At 43.6% G+C, this 21,414-nt stretch overlaps 1 protein-coding gene across 8 annotated transcripts in view; it reads right to left on the reverse strand.

The window, feature by feature from the left end:
* The window catches only part of KIAA0319 (KIAA0319 ortholog), a 95,260-nt gene that overhangs the window by 16,451 nt on the left and 57,395 nt on the right, over positions 1–21,414 (reverse strand). For 6 of the 8 annotated variants that reach the window (XM_032341234.1, XM_032341232.1, XM_032341233.1 and 3 more), the window contains 3 exons: positions 21,175–21,307; positions 9,887–10,115; positions 5,651–5,774 (listed from right to left, as the gene is read on the reverse strand). In XM_032341234.1, the coding sequence (XP_032197125.1) occupies positions 5,651–5,774; positions 9,887–10,115; positions 21,175–21,307 (486 nt within the window). The remainder of the gene's footprint in view (positions 1–5,650; positions 5,775–9,886; positions 10,116–21,174; positions 21,308–21,414) is intronic. The other 2 variants (XM_032341235.1, XM_032341237.1) reach the window with 2 other exon arrangements.

Below are 21,414 nucleotides of genomic sequence, written 5' to 3' on the forward strand. Positions count from 1 at the left end.
TATTTCTACAAGTGCCACACCTCTTAAGTCATTAAAACTTGAGTCAAAAATAATCAGGGCTTCACTCCTCCGACGGGGTGTTAAACAAGCACGAACGAGGTAAGAGCCATTTCTGATATAATCACCTCAGGAAAGGGGGGCCCCAGAGACAATGGGGTGCAGGGGAGGCCAGAATAAGGCACAGCTCCACTGTGAGGACAAGGGAAACTGCTGTGAGGGAAATCCTGCCTGTTCAGGTGCCCTCTGGGACCCTACGTGACTCCTTGCAAGTCAAGCAAAAGTCACGGGGTGAAGATATCCAGATGCTGATCCAAGGGAGCAAGGAGCACCCCGCCAATCACCGGTCACTTTCCTCCAGAGAAAACAGCCCAGAGGTTAGAGCAGAGGTACCTGGTACCATTAGCAGAGTTTCCAAACTGTTCACCACACGCCCCTTCTGGGACGACTTGTGGGGAGAACCTGGTGTTAAGGACGCTTAGTTCTGCTGTGGACCACGGGGAGGCTGGAAACCAAAGAAACAGACTGCAGCAGACTGCACAAGCCCGAAACTCCTTCTGTGAGAAATGATTACGAGGCCTTCTCTCGCTTCCAGGCTGGACGAAAGCAGCCACTCCCTTCCCTGCTTATGTCCCCCCCATCTTGAACACTGTCAGGAGGCTCCCCAGGCACTCTCCGGGCTGTCCATCGCCGCAAATCCACTACAGCCAAACTCAAGGCTGCTGTAAACCCGCAGCTGCTCTTCTCTGGACGGAGGCCAGAGCACGGCGCCCCCGCCCACCCGTGCGCTGAAGTCACTGGCCCTGAGTCACCAAGACACTCACCGTCTCTCTCCCCCGCAGAACCACTGAGGCCTCAAGTCCTGGGACTTCAGCTCCAAGATGTCTTTCTGGTCAATTCCTTCCCCTCTGCCCTCCCTGCTGCTGACCTCCCTTCCCATCAAACCTTCTGTAAAATTCTAACCCTCTCAGGTAAAATGACATGGTGCGAGGGTTTGCTTTAAAATACTCCAACCAAACTAAAAGAAAATATGAACGGCTAGATGAAACAAGACTGGCAAACTGCTCACAGCTGTTGAAGCTGGGTGACGGGGACATAAGGGTCCACTGAGCCTAGTTTCTCTGCTTTCACATATGGTTGAAAACGTCCACCATAAAACATCTGAAAATATCCCCATCTATGTCCTTTGCTAATAAAACTGCTCCAGCCTCTCCCGCCTGGCCAGCGGATGAAGGCCCCCGCCTCCTTGGTCCGACACTCAAGCCTTCAGAAGCTTGGCCCTTCCCAGCACCCCTGCATGGGGCTGCTCTGCCGTCCTTGACTTTCTCTGTCCAGCGCACCCTGGGACAGCTCTGTGCATCCGCACGTCGTGACCCTGCGTTCATCCGCACATGCATCCCTTCCTGCCAGCACCCAGCATTTGCGAGCTGCCATGAGCCTTGCACAGTGACACAGAGGACATGGAAATGTCTGGAACAACAATCCTCAAGCAGAGTGGCACGAGACTAGACAAAAGTTAAGAAACAATATGGAACTCGAAAACATCTCTGCTCTTCGACTCCCAGGGAGGAGAGAGCATAGGGCCGTCACGTCTCAAGGCCAGCGGTCACAGAAGCAGCGTGAGGCCACAGAAGGCTCACTCGACACACAAAGGAAATGCGGTTTCTCCGCGATGGAGGCTGGACACCGCGAGTGTGTGCAGAGGAAGAACAGCGTTTTCTCGGCCGACCTCAGCTCGCCGTGTGCTGCGAACCAATCAACAGCAACGCTCCTGCACGGCCGTGCCTGAGGGTCCTGTGAGACGGGAAAGCAGAAGGCGCCCGCCGGCCGTGGTGCCAGGACTCACCCTTCCTCACGGCCACGGTGAAGGTGCTTGTGCCACTCAGCCCCTGGGGGTCCGTCACGGTCACACGGGAGTGGTGGGCACCCGCCTGGAGCGCCTGCGCGGCGGCTATGGCCCCATCGCGATCGTCCACCTGCCCGGCGCCGTGGCCGCTGTGGAACAGAGAGGCAGACAACAGACAGAGTGGGCACGGGGTTCTGACTACGGCAGGCACGGTATCCGTGTCCTTATAAAAGCCCCCATTTTGTAGCTACAACATAGCCTCTAGGGAGTTCTAAGATGACTTTTTATCCACTTATATGCTCTAGTTCAGGTTACAGGTCATAAGTAATGCCTACTTCAGACTGAGCCTGCAGGATTCCTAGGAAGAGGATTTGGGGGTTTTTTGTTGTTTTTTTTTTTTTTAAGAATGTATTTATCTATTTATTTTAGAGAAAGAGAAAGCGCACAGGCAGGGGGAGGGTCAAAGGGAGAGGGAAAACCTCAAGCAGACTCCACACTGAATGAGGAGCCCAACGTGGGGCTCGATCTCAGCTCCCTGAGATCATGGCCTGAGCTGAAACCAAGAGTCGGACGTTTAACTGACTGAGCCACCCAGGCACCCCACTGTTTTGTTTTTGTTTTTAAATTGAGCTCTCAGTGAAATGATCTCTTTGGCAAACGAAGTCTTAGAAACTACTCCCATTTCCTCTGAATGAAATTAGGTTAAACCCTCATCTGTCTTGACAGAGAGTATGGGAGAGTAGGGGAGGGGCCAGACCAGGGGTTTCCTCCCGGGAATTACAGTGTGGTCATTAAGGTCGTGGGCCCTGTCATCAGAAAGATGCGGCTCCCCCCTTACTGTCCGGGCAAACCTAGGCTAGTGACCTCAGCAGGCTCTGACAAGCGGAGCAGATGGTCTGAGTGCGGGCAGACAGGAGGCCCCATGAGGGCCTCACACGTGTCTCCCAGCCCCTTGTGTGTCACGAAGGCACCCACACCCAAACGGCCCCATCTGCCTGGCGTGGCACCACCTCCCCCTACTGCCAGTGAACATCTACCCTGTCCGTCCACACTCCATTTACTCTTCAGCAACAATCAGCAACAGTGCTCCTGACGCCCTAGGGTGCTCGAGGTGAGTGTTTCATCTGGACCCTCCAGAGAGCAGGCAATGTTAGCCTTGGGCCAGGGGCGTGACCTCGATGGCTCAGTGGTAAGACAGCCTACCTGACGTGCTCCCAGTGGGAGAGGGCGATGCCCTGGTCATCCGTGCTCCTGCTGCCATCCAGCGTGGTGCTCTCCACCGAGAAGATCAGCTCCTTGTCGGATCCAGGCACAGCCACCGGAGGTCTGTTGCTTTCTAGAATTATAGAAATGATGTGAAACACTATTATCTCTTTGCATGAAGCCTGTGATCCCAATTTCTTGATTGAAGCAAATTATTCCTACTTGGATCAGGGGGCTACTAGAGTGTGCGGCGTCCTGGGGAGAAACACTACAGGCTCTTGGCTAACTGAGGACTTCAGTGTCTTGGGGTGAGATGGGGGGTCCAGACAGCAGGAAATATTGTTCCCTAATACATACATGTTTGGTTTTCTTAAAAGACCTCAAGGGGTGCCTGGGTGGTTCAGTCGGCTAAGTGTTCGACTCTCGATTTTGGCTTAGGGCATGATCTCGGCGTTGTGAGATTGAACCCCCTATCATATCAGATTCCGCACTGAGTGGGGAGTCTTCTTGAGTTCAGCTGCCCCCTCCTCATGCATCTGTGTGCATGTGCACTTTCTCTCTCTCTCCAACAAACAAATAAATAAAGAAAAGATTCGAAAGTCACAGAGTCAAGAGAGAAGGAAAAGGAACAGCATGGACAGATGCAGAGGAGGAGGACTAGGGACAGAGTGGGGGGAGGCAGGCAGGAATTGGAAGGAAGTGAGTCGACAGTTGCTTTTTCAAGCAGAACTTACTCCCTTTTGTCTCTGTAGCCCCAGTGCCTAACACAGGGCCTGGTAAATAATAAATGCTCAAACCATTTCAGTTAAATGTTGAACAATAGTAAATGACAGAAAAGACGCCCAGCTGGCCCAGTAGGTAGAGCACGTGACTCTTGATCTCAGGGTTGAAGTTCAAGTCCCACGTTTGGTATAAAGATTACTCAAAAATAAAACCTTAGGGGTGCCTGGGTGGCTCCGTAGGTTGGGCCACTGCCTTCAGCTTTGGTCATGATCTCAGGGTCCTGGGATCAAGCCCCGCATCAGGTCTCTGCTCAGCGAGGAGACTGCTCCCCGACCTCCGCTTGCCTCTCTGCCTACTTGTGATTTCTCTCTCTGTCAAGTAAATAAATAAAATCTCTAAAAAAATAAAAAATAAAATCTTAACAGAAAGATTAAAAAAAGTAAAAGATACAAAGTATTGCTGATATTGATACCGGTACTGAAATGGTCAAATTTTCTGTCAAAAAGAAAGTCGCAGAGTCCAACACTGAAGCAGCTAATACTCAGTATCTGGACCACGTCCGAGCCTCGCTGTTCAGCAGAGCTCAGTGGTCCCCAGTTTCTCTTGCCCTTCGGATACAACACTTACGTGACCACCACCACAAAGCCCTTGATGTGAGCCCCTGCCTCTCCCCACAGATCTCTTGGCCTTCTGAGCCCCGTGCCTCACACTCCCTCGTCCTCACTGCTTTCTCTTTCCCACCACACTCTTCCTCATTCCTTCACCTACCGAACTCCCTTTCATTCCATGGTTTTATACGTTGTTTGCTTTGCCTAAAAACCTCTTCCCCTTCCCCTTCTCTCCCCAGATTCACCTGGCCAGCTGCAGACCTGAGCTCAGGTAAGACTGCAGGTGCCTTAAGCCCAGGTAGGTGTGTCCTTTTGCGGGCTGCAGCAGTTCTGTGTTCATCCCCTAGAAATGCACGGATCTTGTGGTTTGTTTAAGATTTTATTTATTTATTTGACAGACAGAGATCACAATTGGGCAGAGAAGCAGGCAGAAAGAGGAAGGGAAGCAGGCTCCCTGCTGAGCAGAGAGCAGGATGCGGGGCTCCATCCCAAGACCCTGGGATCATGACCTGAGCCGAAGACAGAGGCTTTAACCCATTGAGCCACCCAGGCGCCCCGATCTTGTGGTTTTTCAGTGGACTTCTCCATGAGCCCTGGGAGGACGGAGACCAAGTCCTTCTTGTTTAATTCCACATCCCTGGGTCTAACCACTAGCCCTTACTACATATTAACTGAATAAATAAAATAAATAAACGTATCGCCTATAAGTTGAATATATTTTCAGTTGCCAGTATATTGGACAGTGACCAGCATTAGCAGCATCTTCTAGAAAAGTTCTAAAGCAAAGAGCACTGTCAAGCAAAAACCTAACTACCCTTAAGGTTATTTAAATCTGCAGGAAGGCAGAGCCCTGGGTTTTCATGAAACCATTAATGAACTGGGAGCTGACCTGGAGTCAAGTGTCCATCTGGCTACAAACCATGGAGCTACCAGGCCACACATCATGACCAGAATCTTCAAGAAGGGCCTGGAGGTCTGCAGCAGAGTGGGACACGTGGGGGACTGTCTACCTGGCAAGTGGAGTCCTCGAGGGTCCCTGAGGATGTCCGTCTGGGTCTCCATGCCATGGTTTCAAGACACAGTTAACACAAGATTCCGAACCAAAATAGAAACCTGGCTTTGTATTAAGATCCAGCTCCTCCAGCCCTGATTTTCTGATAGTTAAAGAGATTTAGAGAATTTGCCTCCAAATTTGGATTGTCTGAAGCCCAGAAACCCAGGTGTCATTTCTGCCTTAATCTCTGGGGCCACAGCCCTCTTCCAGCTCACCCACCGGGCTGGACAGTCACAGCGACCACAGCCGTGGACTGCTGTTTTGCAGAATCCGTCACTGTCAGCTGGAATGTATAGACTCCTTCCTGCAGGGCAGACAAGTGAAGGTATGGTGTCTTGATGCCCTAAGTAATAGCAAATAGAGATGAAAAAGAAAAAAATAGTTTTAAAAAGTAAGTAGTATAATGTAATGAAAAGCGAATGCTTTTGTTAAATATGGAGATCCTGCCTGAAAAAGAAATGTGTGTGCCCCAGGAAAATGCAAACTAAAGGTCAGTGTGTATCCTCCTATGCTTTTGAAGCAATATGAATTGATCTGGACTTTTGGAGGCTCATGTGGCAACATGGTAAATGAGCACACTCTCCCCAGGGATTCTACTTCTAACCACCTATCCTAGAGAATGCCCGTGCACACAGGGGCCTCACACCCGGATGCCGGCAGAAGCCTTGACAGTGGAAACAGTCTAACTGTTCAGTAACAGTGGGGCACCTGGGTGGCTCAGTTAAGTGTCCAATTCTTGATTTTGGCTCAGGTCAGGATCTCAGGGTCATGAGATCAAGCCCTGTGTTGGGCTCCATATTCATCAGGGAATCTGCTTGAGTTTCTCTTTCTCTCTTTAAATAAATGCACACATGCATATGTACATACGTACATAAGTAAATGTTCATCAACAAGGCATGGCCAGACTCACCATAATACACTACAAAGCTAGTTTGGGGAAAGTTTAAAAGAATAAGGTAGATTTATACATACTGAAATGGAGTGGGACTCCATGCTAGGTGTGGAGCCTACTTAAAGAAAAAAAAATGTCTATAGCTTATAAATAATGAAATGCAAAGATGTCAAAGACATATCAAGCAAAAAAAGAAAGTTGCAGAACAATGCATATAGGGTGACAGATATTTCTATGCATACATATGCATATACACAGAACACATAGAAAAGATTCTGTAAGGATAAACATTAAACTGATAAAAGTAATCATCTCCATAAGGAGACTGGGGTACGATCAAGGTGTATTTGTACTTTATCAGGAGTTAACTTTTTTTTTAAGATTTTATTTATTTATTTGACAAACAGAGATCACAAGTAGGCAAAGAGGCAGGCAGAGAGAGAGGAGGAAGCAGGCTTCTCACTGAGCAGAGAGCCCGATGCGGGACTCGATCCCAGAACCCTGGAATCATGATCTGGGCGGTAGGCAGAGGCTTTAACCCACTGAGCCACCCAGGCGCCCAGAAGTTAATTTTTTTTAACTATAAGAAGCAATTCATGAATTACTATTATAAGTAAAAATATTTTTTTCAAACTCTTAAGACAATAAAATTTTTCAATAAGATTTTTTTTTCAATTGAGTATATAATAGCTACACTTGTCTCCAGGTTAATAACCTTTCCCTTTGTTGCTATTGTGTTGCTGTTGGTAACATTTCCAATTACTGCTTATGTTTGAGATTCATGGCATCATGGAAAGGATTTTTAATTGTAAATCCTATTATTATTTATTTACTTTTAGAAATCCCAAGATTGTCTAAAGATAAATGTATCTGCATATATTTGCTAAAGGTTTTAATGGAAAATTGAAAAAGAAAACTGATAGAAAAATCAATTGCGTTATCAAAAGGGGAACTTGTGAATATTGAAATACACGCTTTTAAGAACTTAGAGAAGGTGATTTTCCTTACTTTGAAATAAAGCAAAGTATTTTGCTATGAAAAATTCCACGAAATTATAATTTCCTAGTACTTACTTCACAATTAATATGGTTACATAAATGCTTATGCAAACAGTACAGGGAATGTTGTGGCAAATGGGAAGTGGGCAGACTCACAAACACCCTCAAAGCCACCATACCCTCCAGGTAATAATAGTGAACTTCCCCCAGGTCTCAGCAGGACGACCTGCATGATGTTTAGACCAAGACTCCAGTTTACAGAGTCATCTTGGTGATTGCCCCAGCTAATAAAAAGATCACTCCTTTTAACATTATCGTTGATCAGTCACAAGGCAATGACCTTGCTACTGTGGATAATCTTAGAGTGTCTGCTGAAGGTGTGGAGCAGCTCAGACACATGTCAGGCAGACATGGATGAATTCTGGGGTGTGAACTTTGGGCACACAATTCTCAAGAACTAAAGGAAAGAAAACTCTGGTTTTTAAAAAATTTTATTTATAAGTAATCTCCACACCCAATGAGGGGCTCTAACGGACAACCTTGAGGATTAAGAGTCACATGCTCGGGGCGCCTGCGTGGCTCAGTGGGTTAAGCCGCTGCCTTTGGCTCAGGTCATGATCCCAGAGTCCTGGGATCGAGTCCCGCATCGGGCTCTCTGCTCAGCAGGGAGCCTGCTTCCCTCTCTCTCTCTCTCTGCCTGCCTCTCTGTCTACTTGTAATCTCTGTCTGTCAAATAAACAAACAAAAAAAAAAAAAAAAAAAAAGAGTCACATGCTCTTCCAAATGAACCAGTCAGGTGCCCCTGGACTATTCTTTTAACCAAGGAAATACAAAATATCCCATCCTTCTGTTTTGCAATCAAAGCCCTCTGAATCAGAATTCGTAGCCCAACAGAAGCAAACAACACATACCACAGCCCTTAGGCAGAGGTGGACACTACAACATGGCCCTCAAGTTCCATAAACCCAACCAGTCATTTTAAATTCATCATAATTGCAAAATACTGTCCAGAAACATCAGAAAGTAAAGTAGGTAAGCGTTCGTGGAATATCTGACTTCATCTAAAAATTTAACAAGAAAACTGATGTTAGACAGATGAGATGGAATTTGGAGAAGTACAAGGTGGCAATATAACATTCTACCCTTTTCATTAAACTTCCAAATAATAACCTGAAACTAACATAACGCTGTATGTTACCTGGAATTAAAATACAAACAAAAGGGGTGCCTGACTGGTTCGGTCAATAGAGCATGAGACTCTTGCTCTTTGGGTCGTGAGTTCAAGCCCAGGTGTAGGGCTTAGACACACACACACACACACACACACACACACACACACACAAAATAACCAAAAAAAGAATAAAATGAAAACTGTCAAATAACAGAACAACTTAAAAATAGCAAGGTGGTTAGCAAAAAAACCCAAATAGTCTGGCCATCACCAAAAGAAGAAGCAAATAGCTTATACACAGTCACGTGCACACATACCACTCATGGCAAAAGTGTCTATGATAGGTAGTATGTCTTTAGACAAATATTTTTAAGATTTGAGCAAATTAAAATTTAGATACTAAAAGCTCTGAAAAAGAAATCACTAGATCCAGAAACTTCTGGATCTATTTTAGAAATGAAGTTTCTAATAATGTGAGAAACAAAATAAGGAAAATTCCCTGATGATAAAGTTTATGTTGGATTATTTCTAAATTTTCTCCTAATAATAAAATAATATTTCTGAAAAAAATAATAATATTATTTCTGTAGCAAATGTTGGGTCAGACTTGCTCCAAACTAGCCTCAAGATCAAGCTATCAACACAGGATCCACTTAGTTTCTATTCTGTGCTAATAGAGAATAGGTGAGGGGGAAGGATGTTCATTTGGAATCTATGACTTTTAGGTGCTCTTCTAACAGCTGTAATCAAACAATCTTATAAAATGTATTTTCTGGATCTATACCACATAGCAATAATTTAAGTAGATAGGAAGGTAGATAGATGTGTAAACAGTTTTAAATGGATGGACAGATGTACAGATGGACGGATGGTTGGTTAGATGAGTAGGTAGGTGGATGGGTAGATAGCTAGATCGATGGATGGGTAGTGGGTGGGTGGGTGGATGGATGGATGGATACATGGATGGATGGGTGCTGGGTGAATAGATGGATGGATGGTTGGATAGGTTGGTGGGTGGGTGGATGGATGGATGGATGGGTGGGTTCATAGATGGGTAGGTGGGTGGGTAGACAGATGGATGCATAGGTAGGTGGGTGGGTGGGTGGATGAATGGATGGATGGGTGGGTGGATGGATGGGTAGATACATGGATGGGTGGGTGGGTGGATGGATGAATGGATGGATGGGTGGGTGGGTGGATAAGTGGATGGATGGATGGGTGGGTGGGTGGGCAAGTGGTTGGATAGATGTGTAGGTGGGTGGGTAGATGAATGGATGGATGGATGGGTGGGTAGGTAGATGGGTAGGTGGTTGGTTAGATGGGTAGGTGGGTGGGTGGGTGGGTGGATGGGTGGATAGACAAGTAAAAGTCTAAAGGCAGGATAGAGAACTTGCCTGCATGGCCACCTCTTTGCTCTCATTCCCTGGACCCAGGGACCACTCATAGAGGACAATCTGGTGATCGTCACTGCTCTGGTTTCCATTCAAAGTGATGGAGTTTTGGGGCAAAGTTATGGTCTGATCTGGTCCTGCATTAGCAACTGGAGGATGGTCCACAGCACTGTTGACTATGAGGGCTGCAGTTGTGGAGTTAGTGGCTCCATCTGAGTCTGCAACAGTCAGTCTACAAAAAGAAGAGGAAGCCATCATGTTCCAAGAAGATGCCAAGTCTTAAGACAAATGGTCCATTTAGTCTGCCCACAATACGCTACTTGGAAAACTCAGCAGAGGTGTAAACAGAAATTTGAGGATGAGACTAAGAAAGAACAGAGCACCTGAGGGTTTTGGTTTTTTGTTTTTAATCTGTTGCTGTTGGTTTATTTTATTTTTTGCTAGTAATACAGTCACATGATGGAGTTTTCTCTTATATGGGTTCCTGACTAGTCTTGGAGATGCCAGATGAAGAAGTCTTCCTCAGCCAACACGGGAGCCTCCCTCTAGTACCTGAGACAAAGAATGTGTTGGGTTTGGGTCCTGCCTTCAGGTCTGAGCACATGGAGACAGTACATCACTCATCAATTTTCATCTACAAAGCTTTTGAATATTTTTATACTTTTCTAGAGGACTTAATACAATCATGTTTTCAGAACACTCCCTACAGACATTCCTTGAGGACCTCCTGTGGTAAACTCACTACTGATGAGGTCACAGATCAGGAAATATGGTCACTTCATCCGTCTGGGGTAAAGATGCCAATTCTGAACAGTGATGAATTCTATACAGGTGTTAACAGGAATATGATAATGAAGCTCTGGGAAGAACACAGGCCTTACGTGAAGTGAGGTCTGTGCGTGGGGCATGTGCATTCTGTGCATCCCTTTACACTATCCCACACACTCCATACAACCAAGATCTGAACTCTGGTTCTGGCTCTGACAGCAAACCAAGCATCTGAGAACTCTTTTCTTCAGCCAGGCTGTCAAGACACATCCCGGGCCCCTAAGGGAATTTCTTCATGGTTAAATGGGAACAGCAGCAGTAACTTGCCTCAACCAGATGATGAATTAAATAAAAATGAAATGGGGAGGAGTTAAGATGGCATAGGGGTAAGGGGACCTTATGCTTGCCTTGGCACTGGAACACAGCTAGGTAAATATCAAATCATTCTCAACAACCAGGAAATCGATCTGAGGGCTGAGAGAACAAACTGCCCAACAAGAGGGAGAAGAGAGGTCACATCTTGGAAGGCAGGAGGTGCAGAGATGTGATGTGGGGGAGAAAAGAGTCGGGGGTGCTGCAGAGGGTAGGGAGCCCTGATCACAGAATGGGGGGCGAGAGAGAGAGAGAGAGTGTGCGCACGCAGCACCAGGGGATTGAACAAGAAAAATGCTTCCCCAAAGCCAGTTACTGAGAAAACAAGAGAGGCTGCTTATTGTGAGTTTTTACAATCAACGGAGCTCGAAGACTGAAGTTTTAGAAGTCTGCCTACAGCCTGGGAGCACAGCGGTGCTCCTATGGAGGAGGGCAGAGGCACAGGAGTGGGCAGTGTGGTCTGAGGACCCCCTGCATCGCACTGGGAGGGACAGCTCCCCTTCTTGGAGTGCATTTGGGGACAAAGAGATGGTGGGTGCCACTGCACTGCCCCACTCATTAGCACAGGAGCAGAGGCACCTGCTGATGGCAGCTAACCTGGATGCCAGCTCTTTGCTGTGCTTTATTCTAAACCCCAAGCACCTGTACATTCCTGCAACTGCCCTCCTGGGACAAATCCCTACCAGCCCCAGTGCCACAAGACCCCCCTCCAGAGGATCATCGTGGGTCCAGGCAGTGCTGAGTCTCAAAAATTTGGAGTTTTGAAACTCTGCCAGGTGCAAGAAGTAAAACATAGAAGCAATGTGCCACTAGGTGGGCAGACAGCTCTGACGCAGACACGGTGAAGGCAGAGATCTGAGGGACACCTGGCACATGAGGGAAGATTCTTCATTCTTCTGTGTGGGCTTACTGAACAGTGGGGCGCAAATTCACCTGTCGGGGACCAAGGGAAAAGGGTGGATTCCATTTTTTTCCTCTACCCAACAGCACCACTAGATTTCAGTGAGCAACAGAGTGACCCCCTCCTCATCCCCCACCCCCCCACTGCCAGGGGAGGCTGGAGCCACTTACACAAAGCCCCACCCCCTGCCCTCTGCAGGTGCTTCAATGCTAAGACAAGTATGCCTAAGAGTCAGAGCAACAGGCTTCTCCCACAGAATTCCCTACATGCACTAAGCACAAATTCCCTACATGCACCAGCACAAATTCCCTACATGCACTAAGTCCACTGATCAGAGCTCTGCAAAGCCGCAGCTCTAGTGGAAACAGGATCTGGCCTTTTTTAACAAGCAGGTCGAGGGACGCCTGGGTGGCTCAGTTGGTTAAGCAGCTGCCTTCGGCTCAGGTCATGATCCCAGGGTCCTGGGATCGAGTCCCACATCGGGCTCCTTGCTCGGCAGGGAGCCTGCTTCTCCCTCTGCCTCTGCCTGCCTCTCTGTCTGCCTGTGCTCGCTCGCGCTCTCTCCCTCTGTCTCTGAAAAATAAATAAAATCTTTAAAAAAAAAAAAAAAAAAATTAACAAGCAGGTCGAAGCATACCTAGTTAAAACTTGACACACACTGGATGAAGTCCAAACACTCCTTAGTGAAGGCAAGGAAAAACTCAGCAGAGGGCTGACCTGAGGGAAAGAGCAGCCAAAATACAGCAACAGAGTACATGTAGCACAGATCAGACACACTTCCTGAAGCACCAGGCCCTGGACAGTACATGACCTCTTCTTACAAAGCCATTACTCTCAGGAGCAGGAAACATAACAGGCTTTCCTAACACAAAGAAGAAGATACAGACCTAGCCAAAAATGCCAAGACAGAGGAATTCATCCCAAAAAGAAGAACAAAAAAAGGACACGGCCACAATCTAATCAATATAGATACAAACAATATGCCTGATCCAGAATTGAAAACAAAAATCATAAGGATACTAGCTGGGCTTGAGAAAAGCACAGAATATATCAGGGAATCCCTTACCACAGAGATAAAAGACCTAAAAACTAGTCAGGCCAAAATAAAAAATGCTATAACTGAGATGCAAAACTGACAAGATGAAATGACCACAAAGATGGAAAAAGCAGAGGAGAGAATAGGTCACATAAAAGACAAAATTATGGAAAATATTGAAGCTGAAAAGAAGAGGGAAATAAATATATTAAATCATGAATGTAGACATACAGAGCTCAGCAACTCCATGAAGCACAATATCATTTCACATCATAGGAGTCCCCTAAGAAGAAGAGTGGGAAGGGAGACACAAGGTTTATCTGAGCAAGTTATAGCTGAAAACTCCCCTAATCTGTGGAAAGAAAAAGACATCCGATCCAGGAGGCACAGAGAACTCCCATCAAAATCAACAAGAGCAGGCCAACACTAAGATATATCACAGTAAAATTTGCAAAATACAGAGATAAGGAAAAAATCCTAAAAACAGCAAGGGAAAAGAAATCCCCTAACATATAAGGGAAGACAAATATGGTTAGCAGCAGATCTAACCACAGAAACTTGACAGGCCAGAAAAGAGCAGCATGATACATTCAAAATGCTGAATGGGAAAAATACGCAGCCAAGAATACTTTATCCAGCAAGGCTGTCATTCAGCACAGAAGGAGAGATTAAAGAGTTTCCCACATAACTGAAAACTAAAAGAGTTCATGAACGATAAACCAGACCTACAAGAAATATTAAATGGGACTTTTTTGAGTGGGAAAGAAAGACCAAAAACGACAAAAACTAGCAAGGAGCAGAGAAAATCTCCAGAAACAATGACTCTACAAGTCATTTACTGCATATTTCCCAATAATCACTCTGAATGTAAATGGACTAAATGTTCCAATAAAGAGAAATAGGGTATCAGAATGGATGAAAAATAAGACTCATCTATATACTTTCTATAAGAGACACATTTTAGACCCAAAGACACCTCCAGATTTAAAGTGAGGGGATGGAAAACCATGTATCATGCTAATGGACATCAGAGGAAAGCCAGAGTAGCAATACTTGTAACAGACAAACTAGATTCTAAAACAAAGACTGTAACAAGAGATGAAGAAGGGCATTATATCATAATTAAAGGGTCTATCCATCAAGAAGATCTAACAACTGTAAATATTAATGATACCAACTTAGGAGCCCCAAATACATATAGTAATTAATAACAAACATAAACTCATTGATAACAATACAATAATAATAGAGCCTTGCCGGCACTAAGTAGTGTTTGGACTTTGTCCACTTAAATCAATGGGCAAATCATCTAAGCAGGTCAACAAGGAAACAGTGGCTTTGAATGACACAGAGAACCACATGTACTTAACAGATATATTCAGAATACTGTATCCTAAAGCAGCAGGATACACATTCGTCTTGAGTGCACATGGAACATTCTCCAGAATAGATCACATACTAGGTCACAAATCAACCCTCAAGAAATACAAGAAGATTGAGATCACACCATGCATATTTTCAGACCACAATACTATGAAACTTAAAGTCAACCACAAGAAAAAATTGGGAAAGACCACAAACACACAGAAGTTAAAGAACATCCTACTAAAGAATGAATGGGTTAACCAGGAAATTAAAGAAGAAATTAAAAAAATACATGGAAACGAATGAAAATAAAAACATGACAGTCCAAAACCTTTGGGACATAGCAAAGGCAGTCCTAAGAGGGAAATATATAATAATGCAGGTCTTCCTCTAAGAAGCAAGAAAAATCTCAAATATACAACCTAACTTCACACCTAAAGAACCCAGAAAAGGAAGAGCAAATAAAGCCTAAATCCAGCAAGAGAAGAGAAGTAAAAAGATTAGAGCAGAAATAAATGTTATAGAAACTTAAAACAAGAAAGAAAGAAAGGAAAAAAAATCAATTAAACCAGGATCTGCTTCTTTGAAATAACTAATAAAATAGATAAACCCCTAGCCAGACTTACCAAAAACAAAAGAGAAAATGTCCAATTAAATAAAATCACAAATGAGAGGGGAGAAATAACAACCAATTCCAAAGAAATATAAAAAATGTATAAGAGCATGTTGTGAAAAGCTATATGCCAACGAACTGAACAACCTGGAAGAAATGGATAAACTCCCAGAAACTTACAAACTACCAAAACTGAAACAGGAAGAAACAGAAAACTTGAACAGACACATAACTAGCAAGGAAATTGAAGCAGTAATCAAAAATCTCCCAACAAAAAAAAAAAATCCAGGCTTCCCAGAGGAATTCTACCAAACATTTAAAGAAGGTTTAATGCCTATTCTTCTCAAACTGTTCCAAAAAATAGAAAAAAGAGAAAACTTCCAAACTTACTCTCTGAGGCCAGCATTACCCTGGTAGAAAAACCAGATAAAGACCCCACTGCACAAGAGAACAGGCACTATAAAAGAGAAATCAGCACGCAGAAGCTGTTGCATTTCTATACACCAATAATGAAGCAGCAGAAAGAGAAATTAAAGAGTCAATACCATTTACAGTTGCAACAAAAACCACAAGATACCTAGTAATAAACCTAACCACCAAATGGGTAAAAGACCTGTACTCTGAAAATGATAGAACATATATGAAAGAAATCAAAGATGACAGAAAGAAATGGAAAAACATTCTATGCTCATGGACTGAAAGAACAAATATTTTTAATATGTCTATACTACCCAAAGCAATCTACACATTTAATGCAATCCCCATTAAAATACCACCAGCATTTTTCACAGACCTAGAACAAATAATCCTAAAACTTGTATGGAACCACAAGAGACCCCGAGTAGCCAAAGCATTCTTGAGAAAGGAAAGCAAAGCCTAGTGGCATCACAATTCTGGACTCCAAGCTCTATTACAAAGCTGTAATCATCAAAACAGTATGGTATTGGCACAAAAGCTGACAGATCAGTGGAACAGAATAGAGACCCCAGAAGTGGGTCCTCAACTCTATGGTCCACTAATCTTCAACAAGGCAGGAAAGAATATCGAGGATAAAAGGACAGTCTCTTCAACAAATGGTGGTGTTAAAAATTGCCAGCCACGTGCAGAAGAATGAAACTGGACCACTTTCTTTTTTTTAAACTTTTTTTTTTTTTTAAGATTTTATTTATTTATTTGCCAGAAAGAGAGCACAAAGAGAGGAAATGACAGGCAGAGGGAGAGAAAGAAGCAGGCTCCCGTTGAGCAGAGAGCCCGATGTGGGACTCGATCCCAGGACCCTGGGACCATGACCCGAGCCGAAGGCAGAGGCTTAACCCTCTGAGCCACCCAGGCGCCCCTGGGCCACTTTCTTACACCACGCACAAAAATAAACTCAAAATGGATCAAACACTTAAATGTGAGATAGGAATCCATCAAAATCCTAGAGAGCACAGGCAGCAACCTCTGTGACCTTGGCCAGAGCAACTTGTCACTAGGCACGTCTCTGGAGGCAAGGGAAACAAAAGCAAAAATGAACTATTGGGATTTCATCAAGAAAAAAACATCTGCACAGCAAAGGAAAAAGTTAACAAGACTAAGCAACCTATGGCATGGAAGAAGATATTTGCAAATGACATATCAGATAAAGGGCTAATATGCAAAATCTATAAAGAACTGATCAAACACAACACCTAAAGAACAAATAATTCAATCAAGAAATGGGCAGAGGACAGGAACAGACATTTCGGCAAAGAAGACATCCAGATGGCCAACAGACACATGAAAAAGTGCTCCACATCACTCGGCATCAGGGAAATACAAAGCAAAACCACAGTGAGATATCACCTCACACCAGTCAGAATGGCTACAATTAACAAGTCAGGAAATGACAGATGCTGGCGAGGATGCGGAGAAAGGGGAACCCTCCTACACTGTTGGCGGGAATGCAAGCTGGTGCAGCCACTCTGGAAAACAGTGTGGAGATTCCTCAAAAAGTTAAAAATAGAGCTGCCCTATGACCCAGCAACTGCACCTGTGCAACTGCACAGGTATTTATCCAAAGGATACAAAAATACTAATTCGAAGGGGCACATGCACCCCATTGCTTATAGCAATATTATCAACAATAGCCAAATTACGGAAGCAGCCCAAATGTCCACTGGCTGATGAAAGGATAAAGCAGATGTGGTACATACAATGGAATATCACTCAGCCATCAGAAAGGATGAATTCTTGCCACTTGCAATGACGTGGATGGAGCTAGAAAGTACTACGCTAAGTTAAAAAGTCAGAGAAAGACAAAATCATATGATTTCACTCCTCTGTGGAATTTAAGAAACAAAACAGATGGACATAGGGGAAGGAAGAAAAAAAAAATTAAGAGAGAGGGAGGCAAACCATGGGGGACTCTGAACTACAGAGAACAAACTGAGGGTTGCTGGAGGGCAGAATGCAGAGGACGGGGTAACTGGCTGATGGGCATTAAGGAGGGCACGTGACGTAATGAGCACTGGGTGTTACATGTAAGTGATGAATCAATGAATTCTACTCCTAAAACCCATATTACATTATATGTTAGCTAACTAGAATTTAAATAAAATGTTGAAATTTTAAAAAAAGAATCAAAAGCACCTCATAAAGTGGGGTGAACATTGGTGAAGTTACAGACTGAATATCTGTGTCCCCCCTGCTTAAATTCTTATGATGAAACCTAATCCCTAATGTGACCGGTACTTGGAGTGGGGCCTTCGAGAGGTGATTAGGTCATGAGGGCAGAGAATGGATTAGCGCCCCTGTAAGAGACCTTGGAGACACCCCACCCCTCCTGCCATGTGAGGGCGTAGGGAGAAGCCGGCCACCTGTAAACCAGGAAATGGGCCTTTACCACACACCTAATCCGCCAGCACCTTGATCTTGTACTGCCCAGCCTGCCCTTGTTCTGCCCGTGAGAAACAAATTTCTGTCATTTAGAAGCTACCCAATTTACAATATTTTTGTTCTAACAACCCAAACAGACAACGAGTGTACAAGCATCTGTCGGAGCCCCTGCTGCCAGTCCCGCTGCGTACACACCTAGAAGCAAGATTGCAGACACGGTTAATTCCACGGTGGGTGTGTGAGGAGCTGACACGCTACTCTCCACATGGGTGCACCATTTTACTTTCCCACCAGCAGCACCCAAGGGCTCCCATGACACCACATCCTCACCAACGCTTATTTTCCATGTTTTAAAAATAATGGCCATCCTAATGGGGTAAACTACTTCTTACGCTGAGATTTCGAATAAACCAAAACAAACGTTGTCATGACACATGTACAACGTAAAACACACCAGAGCACCTCTGTGAACTGTTTAGTCAAAGATGAATCCAGTCAGATGCTTGGGAGTTTCTAAACCTATGCAGACTTTGGGAGATTCATAAATATATGGACGCATGGACAGGTGGACTGCTCTGAAACCAGTAGATTCTTCAATGGGTATATGAGACCTTAAAAATATAGTTAAGTCAAAATATGTAGGATGCAATTAAAGAGTACTTAGAAGAAAATTAAAGTCTTAAAAGCTTTACAGACATTTAAGAAAGATCTAATATGAATGATCCAAGATTCTACTCTAAGAACTTAGAAGAACAAAGTGAATCAAAAGTTAATAGAAGTAAAGAAATAATAAAGATATGAGCAGAAACCAACAACTTAGAAAGTAGACAAAATTAACACAGCTCTGGTTAGGGGTTTTTTTGAAAGATAAACAAAATTAACAAAATTCATAATTAGATTAAACAGAAAAAAGAGATAACATAGGTCACCAATAAAGTAAATGAAAAGGGGGTTATCACCACAGATCTAATGGGTATGAAAGGATAATACGAAAATACTATAAAACCCTTTGTGCCAACAAATTTGACAAATTAGATGGAACAAATTTCTTGCAAAATACAACTTACCAAAAACCTACACAAGGAAAAAAAAAAGCAACAGAAAATATAAATAGCCATACAACTATTTTAAAAATTGCATTTCCTATCCAAAACTTTCCCAGAAAGAAAACTCCAGACGCAGTGATTTCACTGGGAATTCTGTCAAACATTCAAGGAAGAAACACTACCAGCTGTTCACAAACGTTTCAGAAAGTAGAAGAGGATAGATCACAGGTCACCTTGTTTCATCAGGCCAGTGTGATCCTCATACCCAAAGTTGACAGAGACATTGCAAAAAAAAGAGAGAACAGCATTAACCAATATCTCTCATGTACACAAAAAATCCTTACCAAAATATTAGCAAATTTAATCCAATGCTATATAAAAACGGTATCATGAGTAAATACCATTTACCCCATGAATCCAAAGTTGATTAAACATTCAAAAATACCACACAACACATAAAAGTAACTCAAAAGACATCATAGATCTAAATATAAAAACCGAGAACTATAGAAGTTCTACAAAAAAACATAGGAGGAAATCTTTACTATCTTAGGACAGGCAAAGATTACTTAATTAGAACACAAAAAGCATGAAAAAGAAAAAAAACTGAAGAATTAGACTTCATCAAAACATAAAATTCCTGATCTTTTGAAGATTAAGAAAATACAGTTGATCTTAGCCAAAAGGTTGAGAAGCTACTGAAACATTAAAAAATAAAAAAAAAAATCATATACTGGCAGGAAATATCCACAACACATATATAAAATAATGAGCTTGTTTCAGAATGTATAAAGACTTGGGACGCCTGAGAGGCTCAGCCGATTAAGCCTCTGCCTTCGGCTCAGGTTATGAGCCCAGAGCGCTGGGATCGAGCCGCATGCTGGGCTCCCTGCTCAGCAGGAAGACATCTTCTTCCTCTCCCTCTGCTGCTGCTTCCCCTACTTGTGTGCACAATCTCTCTGTGTCAAATAAATAAATAAAAACCTTTAAAAAAGAAATGTATAAAGACTCTTAAAACTAAGTAAGACAAACAATGCAATTTTTTAAATAAGGAAAGGAGGGGCACCTGGTGGCTCAGTTGATAGAGCATGTGCGATCCTTAGCCTTAGGGTTATGAATTTGAGCTCCATGTTGAGGCAGTTCACTTAAAAAAAATAAAGGGAACATTTAAAAAAATAAAATAGGAAAGGGATACTTCACAAAATAAGTATATGAATGACCAGTAAGCAGCTGAAAATATGCTTAATATCATCTGTCATCAGGAAAATGCAAATTAAAACCATAATGAGATACTACCATTCATTAAATTAAATAAAATTAAAAAGACTGACTAGAGCAAGTATTGGTGAGGACGTGGACACTGGAACGTTCATATACTGAAGGTGGGAATGTACTTTGGTGCACCCACCTTGGGAAAGAGTTTGGCAATTTCTTAGAGCACAAACTCACCATAGAACTGGACCTTCCCACTACTCCACAATTTACCCCCACAAAAATGAAAATATCTGTCCATGTGAAGACTTAAAAGTCAGTGGCAGCTTTATTTGTAGTAGTTCGAAGCTGCAAACAGCCCAGATGTCCATACTGGATGGAAGGATAAGTAAATTGTGGCACCCACAGATAGGAATAGTACTCCGCAATAAACAGGAACAGACTCGATAGAGACAACACAAATGAATTGCAATCATTTGCAGAGGGGAAGACAACACGGGTAAAAAGGAGTACATATCACATGATTCCATTTATGTAAAATTCTAGACAGTACAAAATAATTTAACTGACAGTAAGCAGTTCGGGGTTGCCCAAGGACAGAGTGGAGAGAGAGACGGAAACCCAAGGGGCATGAGGAGACTTCCAGGTTGAGGGACATGTTTCTTATCTTAATTGTGATGATGGTTTTCTGGATATCCTCATGTCAAAACTCATCAAGTATTATACCTTAAACATGCATATTTTATTACACTTCAGTTGTATCTTTAAAAGTTATGAAAAGAAAAAGATTAAGAAACACATAAATCATACAATCCTGCCTCACTTTGAAGATACACAATTTCTGTCACATAACATCACAGCAAAAAGATGCCATCCGTGGACATTCCTGACAACCAAAACCAGATGTTTGCAACAAACAGGCACTTCTAATCCAGAGTCATCCACGAGCATGTCAGTTGAAAGTGGGTGTCAACCAAAACTCCCAAGGAAACTCCAAGGTCAAGAGGCCTTGACCTCTTGGTCACAATGAAAAGAAGCCCAGCGTAGGGTAGATGCATCACTTTAAGCAAACAGCCACAACACAAGTTTGGAAAGCACAGCAAAGGTAGGGAAACCACTTGCCTGAAAGTGTAGTTTCCGGGGATGAGGTTAGACAGACGGAGTATAGGGGAGTCAGCTGGGGTCTTCTCCTCTCGGGAGGGGCCACTAATTTCTTCCCAGAGATAACTCACGATTTTAGTGTCATCTGTACTTTCTAGAAAGATTTAAAAATAAGTGAAGGCAAATCATATGATCTCTCTGATATGAGGAATTTGAGAGTCAGGGCAGGGGGATGTGGGGCGTAGGAAAGGAAAAAATGAA

This window comes from Mustela erminea, chromosome 4, assembly GCF_009829155.1.
Source record: "Mustela erminea isolate mMusErm1 chromosome 4, mMusErm1.Pri, whole genome shotgun sequence".
In the NCBI taxonomy this organism is placed as follows: domain Eukaryota; kingdom Metazoa; phylum Chordata; class Mammalia; order Carnivora; family Mustelidae; genus Mustela; species Mustela erminea.